Source organism: Aspergillus glaucus (assembly GCF_001890805.1).
Source record: "Aspergillus glaucus CBS 516.65 unplaced genomic scaffold ASPGLscaffold_2, whole genome shotgun sequence".
NCBI classification, from domain to species: Eukaryota; Fungi; Ascomycota; class Eurotiomycetes; order Eurotiales; family Aspergillaceae; genus Aspergillus; species Aspergillus glaucus.
The window spans coordinates 1,036,898-1,051,111 of NW_019170454.1; the positions used below are offsets into that span (position 1 = coordinate 1,036,898).

General features: G+C 49.8%; 4 protein-coding genes across 4 annotated transcripts; 2 read left to right on the forward strand and 2 right to left on the reverse strand.

Moving 5' to 3' along the window:
* The first annotated feature begins 3,570 nt into the window (after positions 1-3,570).
* Positions 3,571-5,595, forward strand: ASPGLDRAFT_727895 (uncharacterized protein). Its single transcript, XM_022549637.1, has 3 exons — positions 3,571-4,186; positions 4,259-4,476; positions 4,525-5,595. Exons 1-3 carry the CDS (start codon positions 3,637-3,639, stop codon positions 5,338-5,340), a joined length of 1,584 nt encoding a protein of 527 aa, XP_022405311.1. The 5' UTR covers positions 3,571-3,636; the 3' UTR covers positions 5,341-5,595.
* Positions 5,596-5,599: 4 nt separating this feature from the next.
* ASPGLDRAFT_42219 (RNA helicase SLH1) lies at positions 5,600-11,735 on the reverse strand. The gene has a single exon (XM_022545566.1). The coding sequence runs from the start codon at positions 11,678-11,680 to the stop codon at positions 5,675-5,677; it is 6,006 nt and encodes a 2,001-aa protein (XP_022405312.1). The 5' UTR covers positions 11,681-11,735; the 3' UTR covers positions 5,600-5,674.
* Positions 11,736-11,906: 171 nt separating this feature from the next.
* Positions 11,907-13,255, forward strand: ASPGLDRAFT_141318 (palmitoyltransferase YKT6). Its single transcript, XM_022541730.1, has 4 exons — positions 11,907-12,145; positions 12,203-12,663; positions 12,721-12,805; positions 12,871-13,255. Exons 1-4 carry the CDS (start codon positions 12,125-12,127, stop codon positions 12,904-12,906), a joined length of 603 nt encoding a protein of 200 aa, XP_022405313.1. The 5' UTR covers positions 11,907-12,124; the 3' UTR covers positions 12,907-13,255.
* Positions 13,256-13,276: 21 nt separating this feature from the next.
* ASPGLDRAFT_79125 (uncharacterized protein) lies at positions 13,277-14,120 on the reverse strand (the record flags this gene model as incomplete). Its single annotated transcript, XM_022550005.1, has 2 exons — positions 13,277-14,015; positions 14,061-14,120. The coding sequence occupies 2 exons, from the start codon at positions 14,118-14,120 to the stop codon at positions 13,323-13,325; spliced, it is 753 nt and encodes a 250-aa protein (XP_022405314.1). The 3' UTR covers positions 13,277-13,322.
* Between the last annotated feature and the right edge of the window lie 94 nt (positions 14,121-14,214).

A 14,214-nucleotide genomic window follows, 5' to 3' on the forward strand; every position in this document is an offset into this window, starting at 1 on the left:
CGAGGCATGGTGTAGGTGGTTGAAAAGAGGATGGACAATATCAAGTGGCGCGTCGCGCGACGCGGAATTACGTAGACTTTTGTCAGGTGACTGTATATCGCTCATCAACTTTCAATATACACGATTGCGATGATCGTCAAGAAGTCGTCAGGCTCTTCGTTGCTGTTCTTCTCTATTTGAACGAACAGGAACAGTGGGAGCTTCCTGGTGATTATGGACAGGGTTGGCAGTAACGTTGACCGTCCGCCACTGAGGTCGAAGCGAGAGCCAAAAAAAGAGGTGAGGGGGCGCAGCAGAGAAAGAGTGTGTCCCTTAACAACGATGGAGGGACTGTCCTATCCAGAGTGTCACTTGTACAGTGGCTTTAGTACCACGCCATGTGGAGTGAACATCGAACATCGAGAAAAGAAACTAGACCCTGGCCCAGACTCAAATTTTACCATGAAGCGGACAAACCTGACTCGAATTGGGACAAAGGACTCCCTATTTGCGCCAAGAGTTCCTGATCTCGGCAATCGGCCTTTGGGGATATCAATTACTACACACCTCGTGCCAGACAAAAGGGTGAGTTTAAGACAGCAATACATGGAAGTCCTGATTCCCAACTAACCGTAAATCCCACATTTTCTGTGCTTGCACATGCCTGCGAGATCAGTGGATAGGCTTTGAAATTGCTGTTTGTTCCAGCAGACCAAAATTGTGAACCCTTAGAAACCATTCGAAGATTACTGGCTGTAGCGCGCGCAGCCCTGGTACTCCGCAAGGTACTTGCTCTGTGGAGATCATTTGATACGCACCTCCTACGGCCCTCTGAATTGGGGTACAAAGAAAGTTGCTCGTGATGCTGTCGGCCGTAGTGACCGTCTGGAGTCACCTCTGGACCAAGTACATCGTTTCAGGAGTAAGTAGTTACCAATGCGAGTGCGTGGTATCGCTACTTGCAACGCACCTGCATTGCATATGCCCTAGTCGTGACATTCGGCGCAATGTGCGCTGTGCCCACACCTAGTTTACCAGAAATAGCTTTTTGAAGTAATATCAGACCCCAAAAGACAAAATGCAAGTTCCGTCAAGAACTGTCCTGCATTTCTTGTTTTGGACCGTCCTCCGAGATTGTGACATGATCACCATCGACATTGACTGGTCATATACGCTGTGAGCCTGCCCAGTCGCCCAGAAAAAACCAATGTGTCTTGAACAATGATCCAGTCATACTCACATATGACTTGGCCCACCTCCTACTATGAACGCCGACAGCGATCAAGGCGCTGTGCTTACCAAAGCTACCTGGCTGGCATCACACCAATGGTCTCATTTGAAGTGCGGCATCTTCGACACGAACGAAATTGATTGAATGGGCTGACTGTGCGCAGGCCAAACGAAGGCACGCAGGAAGATGCGTCTGTCGTGCTACACAGCAAGAAACATCCGACGAGCCTATCCTCGCACAGTTACTTTGCTTTCTTGCTGGGGAAGGCCATGAACCAAAGAAAACGGATGTGTTAGCATACGTCGACTACCCAGTAGGCGTGACTGGTGTCAATTCATGGCACATAAATCCGTCCTGACGATACTCTCCCGCAGGCAGTACTTGAAAAGTGTCAACAGCAGACACATGGCCTCGTGATTGCCTGGTGGTCTTTAGATCCGAACCATGGGACCTCAAGAGAGTTGCAGAGCGACCGATTGTCTTGCGGGCAATAATTGCCCCGATACAGTATATGAGATCTGTTCGGGGGAAAAAAAAAAAAAAAAAAAAAAAACAAAAGGCTGTTTGGGGTCATTAATGCGGGATACCGCCGCGGGAGAGACATAACTGATGTCAGTCCACGAAAGCCAGGTGTGCCTCGTAACAACATGACTTCATCGCCACCATATGGTGAACGCCAACAGCAAGACCAGTGGCCCACCATCGACTGGTCCCTTCGATCGATGCCCTGGGTCCTTGGACGAGCGTATGATCTGGTCGACTACCTTGGATCCGGGCGAATTTTCAAAGCATACCATGAAACTGTTGATGATATTTAGTGTGAAATGCCGGATGCCACTGGATAAAAGAAAGGATGCCAATATTACGAATTTCTCGAGACCATATAACCGAAACACATGCCTTGTGCATTATGGCTAGAGTGTCTGGTGTTTCTGGTTGGGTTACAGGTTATGCACTTCATCATGGTGCATCTCGAAGTATCACCAAGCCAGTCCTAGAAATATCACTTAACACGCCAGACAAATTGTGAGGAGCCGATTCCGGATGAGATAACATCAACTATAGGGCTATCGGCACTTTTCGAGGCCTGGGGGTCTCTCAGGTACGAAGGCGTATCGCGTCAAGAGCCTTCATATTCCAACAGGCGATAAAGCGCGATGTGATCACTCCTCGACCATGAGATGAAAAGATATTGTGTTTTGTGTATTTATATGTCCAGATGATGGGATTGAGACGATTACAGAGAAAGGATGTCGCGTGCAGCTCTATGAATCCGGGTATGCTGTGCTCCGATTTGCTTGTGTTTTGTCTTACTCGCAAGCTGAAATGTAGTTCTAGGTCAAATGAGTCAGCCTGGAACACCCAGGAAATTGACTTGAAGATCGACCCGCTGTTTCCGTCCCTGCAAAATGCTAGAAATGGAAGTATCAAGCAATGGGCCTCCCTAGAGACGCCCGGAGACCGCATTGGAGAGCAGCCCGGCGCTATAACCATTCATAAGCAGCAAAAAGGGGAGAGCAAATCCATTCCCGACTACGATTTTGTGCCGTATCCATAGAATGTGGCACTCGAAAGTTGGCTGTGAAATCTAATCTAACACGCCAAACGCATTGCGAATTCCCGAAACCGGATGGGATAGTATCGACTATAAAGCTACCAGGGATTGTTTGAGGCGTGGAGGTCTCTCGGGTTCGAAAGCAATACTCTCGACATTCGAACAAGCGAGTAAGCGCGATGCGATCGCTTCTCGGCCGTCCGTGTGCGGGTATTCTGTGCTCTGAATTGTTTGTGTTTCTGACTCGTAAGTTGAGATAGTTATAGTTCTAGATTGAATAAGGTTGAATGACAATCGGAGAGAAGGTTCTATTACATATTTGGAGATTGGCATTTACATGAATAATGTCGCCTATTCTACTGGGATGTTTTCGCTTTTACATACTTCAGATAACTAAATACCTATGAAGAGTCAATTGAGATAATAGCAAAAATTCAGGGTTATGCGAACAGTATACACCGGATTTGCTTGGAAAAACACTACGGTGAAGAATAAAGTCCACTATCGATCGCGAAATAGGGCACCGTTGATCACCATATCCGAAACATTAGCGGCGGCGTTATTTCCCGGTAGCTGGCCCGTGATGCTGACCCTATGTCTCAGTATTTTACCTGATACAACATCTGTGACTGCCGGCTCCACTGCGGGCTGTCTGGATGCTCTTCTTCTATAATGCCACTCCTTTTCCCCTACACCATGCCATCTATTCTTCTTTTTCTCTTCTGTGTATACTTGTAACAAAACACCTTCTGGAAGGCTGTTCTTTCATTCTTTTTTTTTTTTTTTTTTTTCTTTCTCTGTATCCGAGACTGCGTCTCGTGCCTTCTCTTCTTCTACTTGTCCGGTACAAGCAATTCAATTAACTTGCAACATGCTGGGAAACCCACACCACCACCACGCACCAGACGTCTCCAGCCCTGTCCTCCACTATACAAATGCAGTGCAACGGAATGACCTCCAGACTCTCGCCGCAACTACCATGAGCGATCAGCACGCTTCGGACCCCCGAACTATATCACTCCTGGGCCTCCAGCGTCCCAGAACCTCAGAGGGTCGTGACAGACGTCCGAATCTGCGGATAGCCATACCCCCGATGGACGACCTGCCACTGCCCCCCGTGATTCACGACGGCGGTTATGAATCCGACGGAAGTAACCTAATCGGCATCGCACTGGGAAGCCCCCGCCTCGTCCATCGAAGAAACGGCGCCCAGGCAGAACAACCACACCACAAAAACGAAAAGCGTCGCTACCACCCCGCCCTCGAAAAACCCAAACGCCCCCTACAGCGCAAACCCAGCAAATGGCGCAAAATCGGCGGCCTATTCAAGCACAAGAACGCCGCCCCAAACCAGGTTCGCAACCACAAGCACAAGCCCCCGGGATGCGGAGGCGAGCCCGACTCAGGCGTCGAGGACAAGGGTAATTGTTTCGGGGGTGGAACGGGTGGAAAGATTAAGTCATGTCTAGAGGCTAAACGGAGATTGAAAGCAGAGAACGCAAATGCAAGCACGAGCGCGAACGCAAAGTCGGCAGCCAGGAATGCTGATGCGTCTAAGGGAGACGATTCGGCGCCTATGCTAGAAGTTGACATTCCGGATGCGCAGATGGAGAGGTATAGTGTTATGTTTGGGGGGTTGTTTGGGCAGGGGAAGCCGGGGCTTTTGTCGAGGAGGAGTAAGACTATGGATGAGGTTATTGCGTCGTCTAGGGTATGCTTTTTACCTCTGCATATAGTGAAGTGATGCTAAAGAGTGCAGATAAATGGATCTCCAGAACCCCAACGACCTAGACGAGCTACCTCCCCAACACGATCCAGAACACCAAGTTTCTCCCTCTTCCCGACAACGCAAGTTAACAAAGCATCCAAGGTCCTGGGCACATCCAACATTCCCCGCGGGCCAAGTCCACTAGCCAGGAGCCAGACCCTACCAACAGGCCAAGAGCAAGAATCCCTCTTAAACGCTTACAGCCCCTTACCATCTCCAATGTCATTCAAATCACGAACCTCCGAAGTCTCATCCAACATCGCATCCAACGGCCCAGAAAAGAGAGTCGATATTAACATCGGCAAAGACACTATCTTCAAAGACACCAACCCCTTCTCAAACAACGACAACAATCAAAAACCGCCAAAAGCCCTTTCAATCAACACAGACCTGGAACCCCAATCCCCCAACACCCACAACGCCTCCACAGCATCATCCCCCGTCCTCTCCCCGCTCGACGCAACCCGCGACAAAATTAACAGCATTCTCTCCCCAGCAACAACACCAAACGAAACCGAAAACGAAAACAAAAACGACACCAAAGCCGAAACTCAAGACCCCGAGCCCGAAAACGACACCGAAAACCTCCCCAAAATCGAAATCTCAGTCGCGCGATCCGTCTCCGTCTCCAAGAGCAAAAAGAAACAAGTCCTCGTTCCCATTAGGCCCAGAAATGACCATTTGACGCCTAATAGTCTTGGGACTGGGGAGAGGAGGGGGAAGACGCCGCAGGTTATGGATGGTTATTTTGGGCATCGGCCGGGGACGTCGCAGGATGTGAGGATTGAGAGTGTTTTGAGTGCTTGAGTTGAATTATTGCTTGCGTGTGTAGGACTGGGCTAGCTTATTTTTGTTTTATATCATACCCTGTTGTGTTGTTTATTTTTTGCTCTTTTTTTCAGTTTGGATATTCTCTTTTGACTTTTGATGGTAGAGCCATCATTTTCTGTCTTTCAATTTTTCATTTGTCTTTTCTTTCTTCCTCCAAGTCTAGATATATATTTTGAGCTTCGTCGGAATTCAATATATATTTATCGAGCCGACACTACCATTAGAACTTAAGCAATCACAAAGCAAAACCACAGATATATTTCTGCACTCTACCGCATCGAATCAATACATAAATCTATGACCTTAACTATCAAGCCTTCTCAGGAACACTCGGCTCCTCAACAACCTGCTTCCCCTTCCCCGAATCCAACTTAACCTCCACATTCTCAAGACTCCACTCCATCCCCAAATACGAATCACTAATAACCCTCACATTAACTCCCTTCCCAGAAGCCATGTACTCCTCCAACAACTGTTCGGGGAACTTGACAGACGAGCGCACGAAAGGTCCATTGTTGTTCTTGTTGCGGTTGTCGTTGTTATTCTTGCTGCTGCCCTGGGCATTTCCAGATCTAGAGCCGTATCCATTCTGGGGAGGCCACGATACACGCTTCAAGGCGAGGAGTTCGCCGTCTTTACCGTTTGGTGTAGCGGTGGAGACGATGAGGAAGTAACCTTCTGTTTGAGGCTTGGGGAATTTGGGGGCGTAGATTCTAAAGTCAGAGTCTGGGTGGCGTTTGCGGCGGTTCAGGGAGACAGTGATACCAGTCGACGACACCCTCGAGATAGATAGCGAGAGTTGCGGCAAGAATGATCCAGCCTTGTTGAACTGTGCGCCTGGGAGTCTTGCCTCCTTGATCAACGAGCTGACAGCACCCGCGGGGAGGGAAGAGAGAGCAACAAGGGACTTCGGAATGGCACGGTGAGGTTTCTCGCCGACGTCGATGCCCGGAAGAATCGAGAGCGGGTTGTCCTCGGGCCAGCGGGCTGACTTGATGCACTGCAGCAGAGTAACTAGCATCCGGCATGCGGGAAGGTAGCCCAGTTCCGCCATCGTGTCGATGGAGGCTTGAATGATACGGATACCCTGGTCCAGGACAGAGGTCTGGTCACCGACGTAATCGGAAATCGGGAGGTCGATCCTGGACATGTATGCCTGGAGCAGCAGGAAGGCCTTGACGTGGGGATCCCACATGGGAAGGTCACCCATCGACTCGACGGTCAGGGGCAGATTGCGGGCTAGTTCTGCGTTGATTAGGTCCTCGTTATGTCGGACGGGCAGCTCATCGAATTCGGTCGCTGAGCACATCCAACTCAACACGTCCTGGAATGTGGGGTTGGGCTTCGCGTGTGTCATGAGGTATCGAACGGTCTTGTGAGACAGGTAGTAGTAACTCATGATCTTGCCGAATGGAGTAGCGTCGACTTCACCTGTGTTGGAGTCGAAGACCACACATGATGACTCTGCCAGATCGCCAAGAGACTTGTCAACCAGTTCGATCATGAAATCTTGCGCTATAGCCTGGGCGGCCATAGTGTTGTGTTCTTCCGCGGAGAGCTCGAGACCGTAGTATGACGGGTTCTTGTGCAGTCGACGGAAGAAGAACGTCCAAGTCAGGTAGTCAAGAGCATCTTGCTTCGTCGTGATGGTTCCAGCAGAAACTTCGGCTCCCAAGTGGTTATCTAACACCTTGTGCAGAGTAGACTCGACGGGGAATCCAGTATGCAGGAAGTGCTTGTAGAACGCCTTCTTCGAGTCCTGCGTGAAAATGCGAGCAATACCAGACGAGTCGAACTGCGGACGTCCCGCACGACCAAGCATCTGCAGGACATCTGTCAAGTCCATGTCCTTGTACCCTTCGATCTTCGCGTCGAAATACTGCGTTCCCTTGACCACGACAAGATGAGCGGGAAGGTTGACACCCCATGCAAGTGTACTAGTTGCCACGAGAACTTGAATCTTGTTGTTTGCGAATAGTTCCTCAGAAAGCTGACGGTCAGATTCCACCAGACCGGCATGGTGCAGGCCGATACCGAAGCTCAGCGCCTCCCGGAGAATATCATCCTTAACTCTGGCGAGATTCAACTCAAGATCATCCTCGGACATACGGACCCAACGACGCGGATCGTCTTCCATTCCAACATAGTTGATCAGATCTTTCGCGGTCAACCGTGTCTGTCTCCGAGATGCAACGAAAACGATGACCGGCTTTTCGGGTGAGTGATTCTTGATCGCAAGGAAGGTGGGTCGATTCATCGACTGCATCAACGGGCAGAACCCTCGCTGGTGAGGGAAACCGTCGATGAAGATTTCGAGTGGCACAGGTCGAACAGAATGTCTGAAGTTGAAAAGTCCTTCCTTGACTCCCAACCAATTCCCCAAGTCGCTCGCATTAGCGCAGGCAGTCGACATACCCATGAGGCGAACGGAACCCTTCGATTGCGAAGCAATGTAGTTCATACGAGACACAATGATCTCCAGAATCGGACCTCGATCACCACCCAGCAAGTGAATCTCATCAATAATCACGAGACTGACTTTCCGGACATAATCTCTTGTCTGCCAGCTACGAGAGATACCGTCCCACTTTTCAGGAGTCGTGATAATGATATCAGCATCTCTGATCGTTCGTGTATCAGGAGTGTTGTCACCGGTTAACTCGACCAGTTTCAATCCCATAGGTCCTGTGAGACGACCCCTCCAGTCCTGAACACGTTCGCGGACGAGTGCCTTCATCGGTGCAATGTAAACAACCTTTGATCCCGGCTTTTCCCTAAATGCCCACCACATGGCCAGTTCTGCGGCAATGGTCTTTCCACTACCGGTGGGTGATCCGAGAAGGACGTTGGCCGCTGTGTGGTAAAGAACGTGGAAGATCTGGGTTTGCATGGGATTGAAATATTGGAAACGCTGTCCATAGAGCTCCTCGAGAATCGTGTTCTTTAGAGCCGATACTGGCAGTGGCTGGAGGTTAAGAAGATCCGTATACACGCTCTCCGTGTCTGGACGGATCAGATGCTGAAACGAGATTGGCGACACGGTCTCTGCGCCCAACCATCGGTCTGAAATAGCACGAACGTAAATCTGACTCGGCAATGGATCCGACAAAGGAATGGTAAAGTTAAGCTCGTGGTCGTCGTGCAACTTCTTCCGGCTAAGGATGAAGTACTCATGATGATAGATCTCCGATGTCTCCGAGTTCTCTACCCAAATCCAGTAAGATTCGGAAGCACCGTGGTGTCTATCATTCCACATGAACTCAGGGTAAACGAATAAGCGAATGCGCAACACATCCCGGTTCAAGGGCGCAATTTCGGCCTCGACACTAAGAGTCGGGAAGTTGTCAATAAGTTTGGACAGAGTCTTCCCCATACGGTGATTGTGAACAAGTTGTCCCAATTCCGCAGTTTCCATCTCCCTCATCGACTCGAGGGACGAAGAAGGCAGCCTCTCATCCAAATTCTTAAGAATTGGCTGGGGCAGGTCGAATTGATGGAACGGGTGATCGAAAGGCCAGACCTGTTTCTCAATAGACTTGCACAAGGACAACAGTACCTGGCACTGATAACCCCAACGACGATTCAACGCGATCATGAAGAGAGCACGACAAATACGGGCCGCATTCTGTGCCACATAGCCAGTGTCAGACACCAACGCAAAGTCTTCAATTCGTGCGCGGGAGATATAAGACTGGAGCAAGATGTTGGTCTTAGCCTGAGGGGTGTCGACTCCCTCTGCGACCTCCGTCGCAATTGACTCATCGCGCAATTTGATAAGCTCCTTCGCCTCGCTGTCTCTAGATTGAATGTTGTCGAATTCACCGCTCATACTGATCATCCTCAACACATCGGCTTCACCTGCTTGGGCGCGCATAAGCTCATTGAAAATCTCGATACTAGGTTGCAGAACGTAGTACTGGCTTGCAATACGCCCGACATCTTTCGCTCGAAGTTCCTCGGTCTTCTCGTTGAAAATAATCATCTGGCTCCTCTGAAGAACCTGCGCAGCTTGAATAATCAACTGGCGGCGCCTTTGAACCAACATAGGATCGTCCAGCAACTCCTCATATTCGATACCATAGTTGCGAGGCTCACGTTTCATGCGTACAAACAGGTAGGAGTATCCCAGCCACTGAACTGCTTCAGCAACGGAAGTGACGGTACCAAGCGAGATCTCGGCGTTCAGATTGTCAACAAGCCTGCTAGAGAAACGAGACTCGATGGGTTGCTGCGAGGTAACGGCCGAGAGATAATGGTTCAACTTATCATGCGTCGTACAGATGAAACCAATACCCGTGTCTTGGAATTGCGGACGACCAGCACGACCAAAGATCTGCATGACATCGAGGATTCCGAGATCAACGAATTTACCCTCTTGCGGGTTATACAACTGCGTTCCTTTGATGATCACAGCGGCAGCCGGAAGGTTGACACCCCAAGCAAGGGTGGCCGTACAGCAGAGGACCTTGATCAGACCTTCGCCAAACAAGCGTTCCATCAGGTTACGGTCGCTCCGACTCATTCCTGCATGATGAGCACCAAAGCCACTGGCAAAGAGGTCCCTCAGTTCCTTCGCACGAGCATGCTTCATGTCCCTGAGGGCTGTTGAATAGTCTTCGTGTTCCTGACAGCTGAAAAGATGCTCGCAACCATCTTCAATGGCCAATTGCCGCAACATGCGAGCGGTCAAAACTGTATCTTTTCTAGAATGCACGAAAACCATGACTTGATGCCCTTGTTCCAGCATGGCGCGCACCTTTTCAAAAGAGACCACATCCAAGTTCTCGCGCGATTGCTTGGAACCCGGTTTGCCTTTCACACCAAGGAAATGCTGCTCGAGAGGCACGGGTCGGAACGACTGGTCGAAATAGAAGAGACCGGCCATTTTATTGACTTTAAGGAAATCGGCGACATCAATATAGTTTGGTAAAGTGGCGGATAGACCAACTATACGGATAAGAGACTGTGTACTTTCAACTTGTCTCTGGGTCCGAGCTACCAATGACTCTATAACTGCACCACGTTCATCATGAAGCATGTGAACTTCATCGATAATCAACAGTCGCACCTTTTGGACCAGCTCAGTATCTCCCGTGCTCTTCCGTGTCACAACGTCCCATTTTTCAGGGGTTGTCACAATAATTTGGGTCTCCATGATCTCCCGTTTCGATAACTGCATATCTCCAGTAAGTTCACGGGCCTTGACTCCCAGCCAGGCAAGTCGTTTGCCAAGTTTTTCCGTGACTTCAGCCGCCAGCGCCTTCATCGGTGCGACATAGACGATCTTGAAATCATCCACCTGGACAGTGAATTCAGTCGCAGTTGGTTCCTCGGCTGGGTTAGGGACTGTATTTTTGCCAATCGCGCTCAAGATGGTCAACATGGCGGCATCAGTTTTACCTGCACCGGTGGGAGCGCAGATGAGCATGTTCTCATTCGTTTTGTAGGCTACATCGTAAAGCAAGCTTTGCATCCGATTCAGGGTCTTATATCCTTTGAAGGTACCCTGGCATAGTCCATCCAAGCTTGTAATCTGCACAAGCTTCTGGTTGACTCCCAATGTGCCTACTTTAGACGCCGGCACGCTGATTTCGGTATAATTTTTCTCCTCGGATTGCTCGCTTCCCAGCGGCAGCCCGTACCTCTTTCCTCCGAAAGCCAGGGTATTTCGCGAGTCGTGCTGCTTAAAAACGTGGGGATATTTCGGTTCCGATCTCGTCTGGGCCGGTTGTAAGGCGGCGTTCTTATGCTCGTAGTCCTGTTGCCGTAGAGCCTGCTCTCGCTCTGCCTTGGTTTGGAGTTTTCCTGCTGCCAACCCATCCGTCTGAGCCTGAAGTCCCTTATCTTTACTTGCTAGAATCTCTCCCCGGTGGGCGATCAACTCTATGACCAATTCCAGGTCATCAAATCCGACTACCTCAGCCAAGGACATTTGTAGCTCATCATCGCCGCTGTCCGACGCAAGTACTGCAGTGATTTGCTGCGCAATATCCGCCGGATCAAGGGCTTGTCGTGCAGCTAAACCATAGCATTTCTCTTCCAACCAAAACTGATCATAGCCCGTCGTGAAGGGGAGAGGTACACCGTTGATATCGTCAAGGTCATCGCTGGTCTCGTCGTCGGAACTGATCACATCCCAGATATCATCGACCGTTCCGGGGGACGAATAGTCGTCATCCAGGTCCAACTCCAGATCGCTGCCATAAGTAAGCTGCTCTGGGGCGGGGTCCTTGGGAAGCTTCAAATCTGCAATGGCCTCGCGCATCGCGGCCAGCTGGACCAACCACTGGGACTCTGAGGCATCGACACCATCCATCTTTGCTTCCGTCTTCCAATACAACGAGTACACCGTAGACCAGGTTAATATAAAAAGGATTAGGGGGAGTTGGAGAGGAATACTCAAAGAGTCACAGCAGTTGGATATCGCAGGCAGAATTCTTGACCGCCCACGATGTAGCCCTGCCTGAGGCGGCGATTGACTCGGTGGGCCGTTCGCCTCAGGCCACAAGGCGTTGACGACCCTGAGGCTGTGATGCGGAGAGCGGCGACGTTGCTGTGTTTTTGGTACGACGTCCCTATTGAAGCCACCTATTCTCCCAAGAAGTCGCTCTGCCTTTGCATCGCTTCCCTAATATTGTCCTCTAAGTTACGAAGTTCCCTAAACGGAGAGCGCTCTTTTCTGCTATTGTTATACAACGTGTCCGACACCGACAAGCCAAATCTCCTTATCTCACGGCTGAACAACGCCCACGCTACCACCATGAAGATCTTCTACATCGGTGTATGTCTTCCAACGCTTCAAGAAGGAAACATTTACTAATGCTAATCATGCGCCTAGGTCCTGCGAAACGACAGCAAACCCGCCCTCGAACTCTGCGGCGAACGAGACCTCAGCTCCTTCTCGCGATTCACACGTGACAGCTACAATGAATTCATGATGCTGTTCTGCAAGACGGTGGCGGAGCGCACGAACCCCGGCCAGCGACTTGACATCGAGGAGAAGTCATACACATTCCACGCCTACGGCCGGACCGAAGGCGTGGCTGGTATTATCATCTCGGACGGCGACTATCCGGCGCTCGTTGCGCACCAGCTTCTGTCGAAGGTTGTCGATGAGTTCTTGGCCAAATACCCCCGGACGAGCTTTTCGGACCCATCTGCACGCGAGAACTCGTGCCCGCTTGCGCAGTTGAAGGACTACATTGTCAAGTTCCAGGACCCTGGTCAGGCGGACAGTATTATGAAGATTCAGCAGGAGTTGGATGAGACGAAGATTGTGCTGCACAAGACTATTGAGGGGTATGTCTCAATTGTTGCTTTCCAGAGGCAAAGCTTAAATTTGCTAACTTGATATAGTGTCCTGGAGCGAGGAGAGAAGATTGACAGTCTTGTCCAGAAGAGTGATGGCCTGAGCTCACAGAGCAAGATGTTTTATACTCAGGTATGCTTCATTCTCCGCCCTCCACTATTCCAGACATATGGGAGGGTGACTTACACATTTAACAGGCCAAAAAGCAGAACTCATGCTGCACCATTATGTGAATACTTTATGAGCAGTTTCAACCCTTGTCGCTTTCGCTCCCTAATGATATCAACCTGGCGCTAGTCTTTTGGATGTTACGAATCAGATATTGTTAGACTGATGTATTCTCGCTTTTTAAATTTCGGACACAAATATGTTACGCAAGTTCTAATATACACATGTGCTTCACACTTGACAGTAATTACAGAGACTTAACATATGAAGGTATAAATGACAGATGTTCCTTATAATCGAGAGATATTCGACAATCTTCGAAAGATCCACTCAAATGTTATCGAGCTTTACGCTCGAATGGATAACCATCAAAAGCCCACACACCGATGGATGCCCTGTCAAGCACCGTGTTGTAACGAATTCCCTCCCTTGCACACGTTCTCCACACTTTCACTCGGTGACATTTAGAGGGCCAAAAAATTCACAAACAGATCCTGTTCAGATCCGGGGCATGCGATCTTAGCCTGCGCACATTGTCTGTTACGAAGGTTATTATCATCTGCTCGTATGCTTTAGCTGACCTGCCTTCTTCACAGTCCAGTCGCAGGCACAGGTTCTGGAGCGTAGATGGCAGAGCTGTAGCCATATCGACTGAATCTGTTGGCCACCGGTCCCAGCAGAGCAAAAGTGCCGGTATCTCTGCGGATTTGAGGTTTGGAAAGTTACTCAAGATATCGCAGAAGGGGAGAATGAGTAGACAAAACCAAGCCGTAAATTGGTACTCGTTGCAGCGCATCCATGCGCTGGGATACGCCTCATCATTATTTTCGAGAACTGTGGGCACATTGCTACCGTAGTTAACGACCGTGAGCGAACCAAATGCCGAGGCCATCCCACTCAGGGCTGAAGATAATGCATGGTAAAACATCAACCCCGGAAACCCTGATCTCCGCACGAAAGACCAATTCAGCCTGAGAGATAAGACAGCCACACAGGCAAATAGATCCTCGTCATGGAGAGCCTTGACCCACATGGATGTATTGGGAAACTCGGCTTCTTTAACGAATGCTTCCGCTTGACACAGGATATCTTTCAGGTCGGACTTGTCTCTATTGGGCTTCCATTTCGAGGAATTCTCAGGGAAAAAGCTAACATGTCGTACGTACGACGCGCACTTCGGTTGCCGTAAGATGGTTCACAGCAGGTGCAATACACGAACCCAAGGGACGGACTCCCATTTCAGAGAAACAGTCCGGTAGATGAGAGGTTTCACATACATATTGAGATCTCTCGATACTCGTGAAATGGATAAAAAGTCATCAAACGACAGGAAATCGAAGACATGTCTTCAACAATCAAATGGAAGCGAGGGC

Coding starts and splice junctions, on each gene's coding strand:
- ASPGLDRAFT_727895 (XM_022549637.1), top strand. CDS start 3,637: ATGCTGGGAAACCCACACCACCACCACGCACCAGACGTCTCCAGCCCT. Junction 4,187..4,258: donor CTCAGGCGTCGAGGACAAGG/GTAATTGTTTCG, acceptor GATTGAAAGCAG/AGAACGCAAATGCAAGCACG. Junction 4,477..4,524: donor AGGTTATTGCGTCGTCTAGG/GTATGCTTTTTA, acceptor TAAAGAGTGCAG/ATAAATGGATCTCCAGAACC.
- ASPGLDRAFT_42219 (XM_022545566.1), bottom strand. CDS start 11,680: ATGGATGGTGTCGATGCCTCAGAGTCCCAGTGGTTGGTCCAGCTGGCC.
- ASPGLDRAFT_141318 (XM_022541730.1), top strand. CDS start 12,125: ATGAAGATCTTCTACATCGGT. Junction 12,146..12,202: donor TGAAGATCTTCTACATCGGT/GTATGTCTTCCA, acceptor TCATGCGCCTAG/GTCCTGCGAAACGACAGCAA. Junction 12,664..12,720: donor CTGCACAAGACTATTGAGGG/GTATGTCTCAAT, acceptor AACTTGATATAG/TGTCCTGGAGCGAGGAGAGA.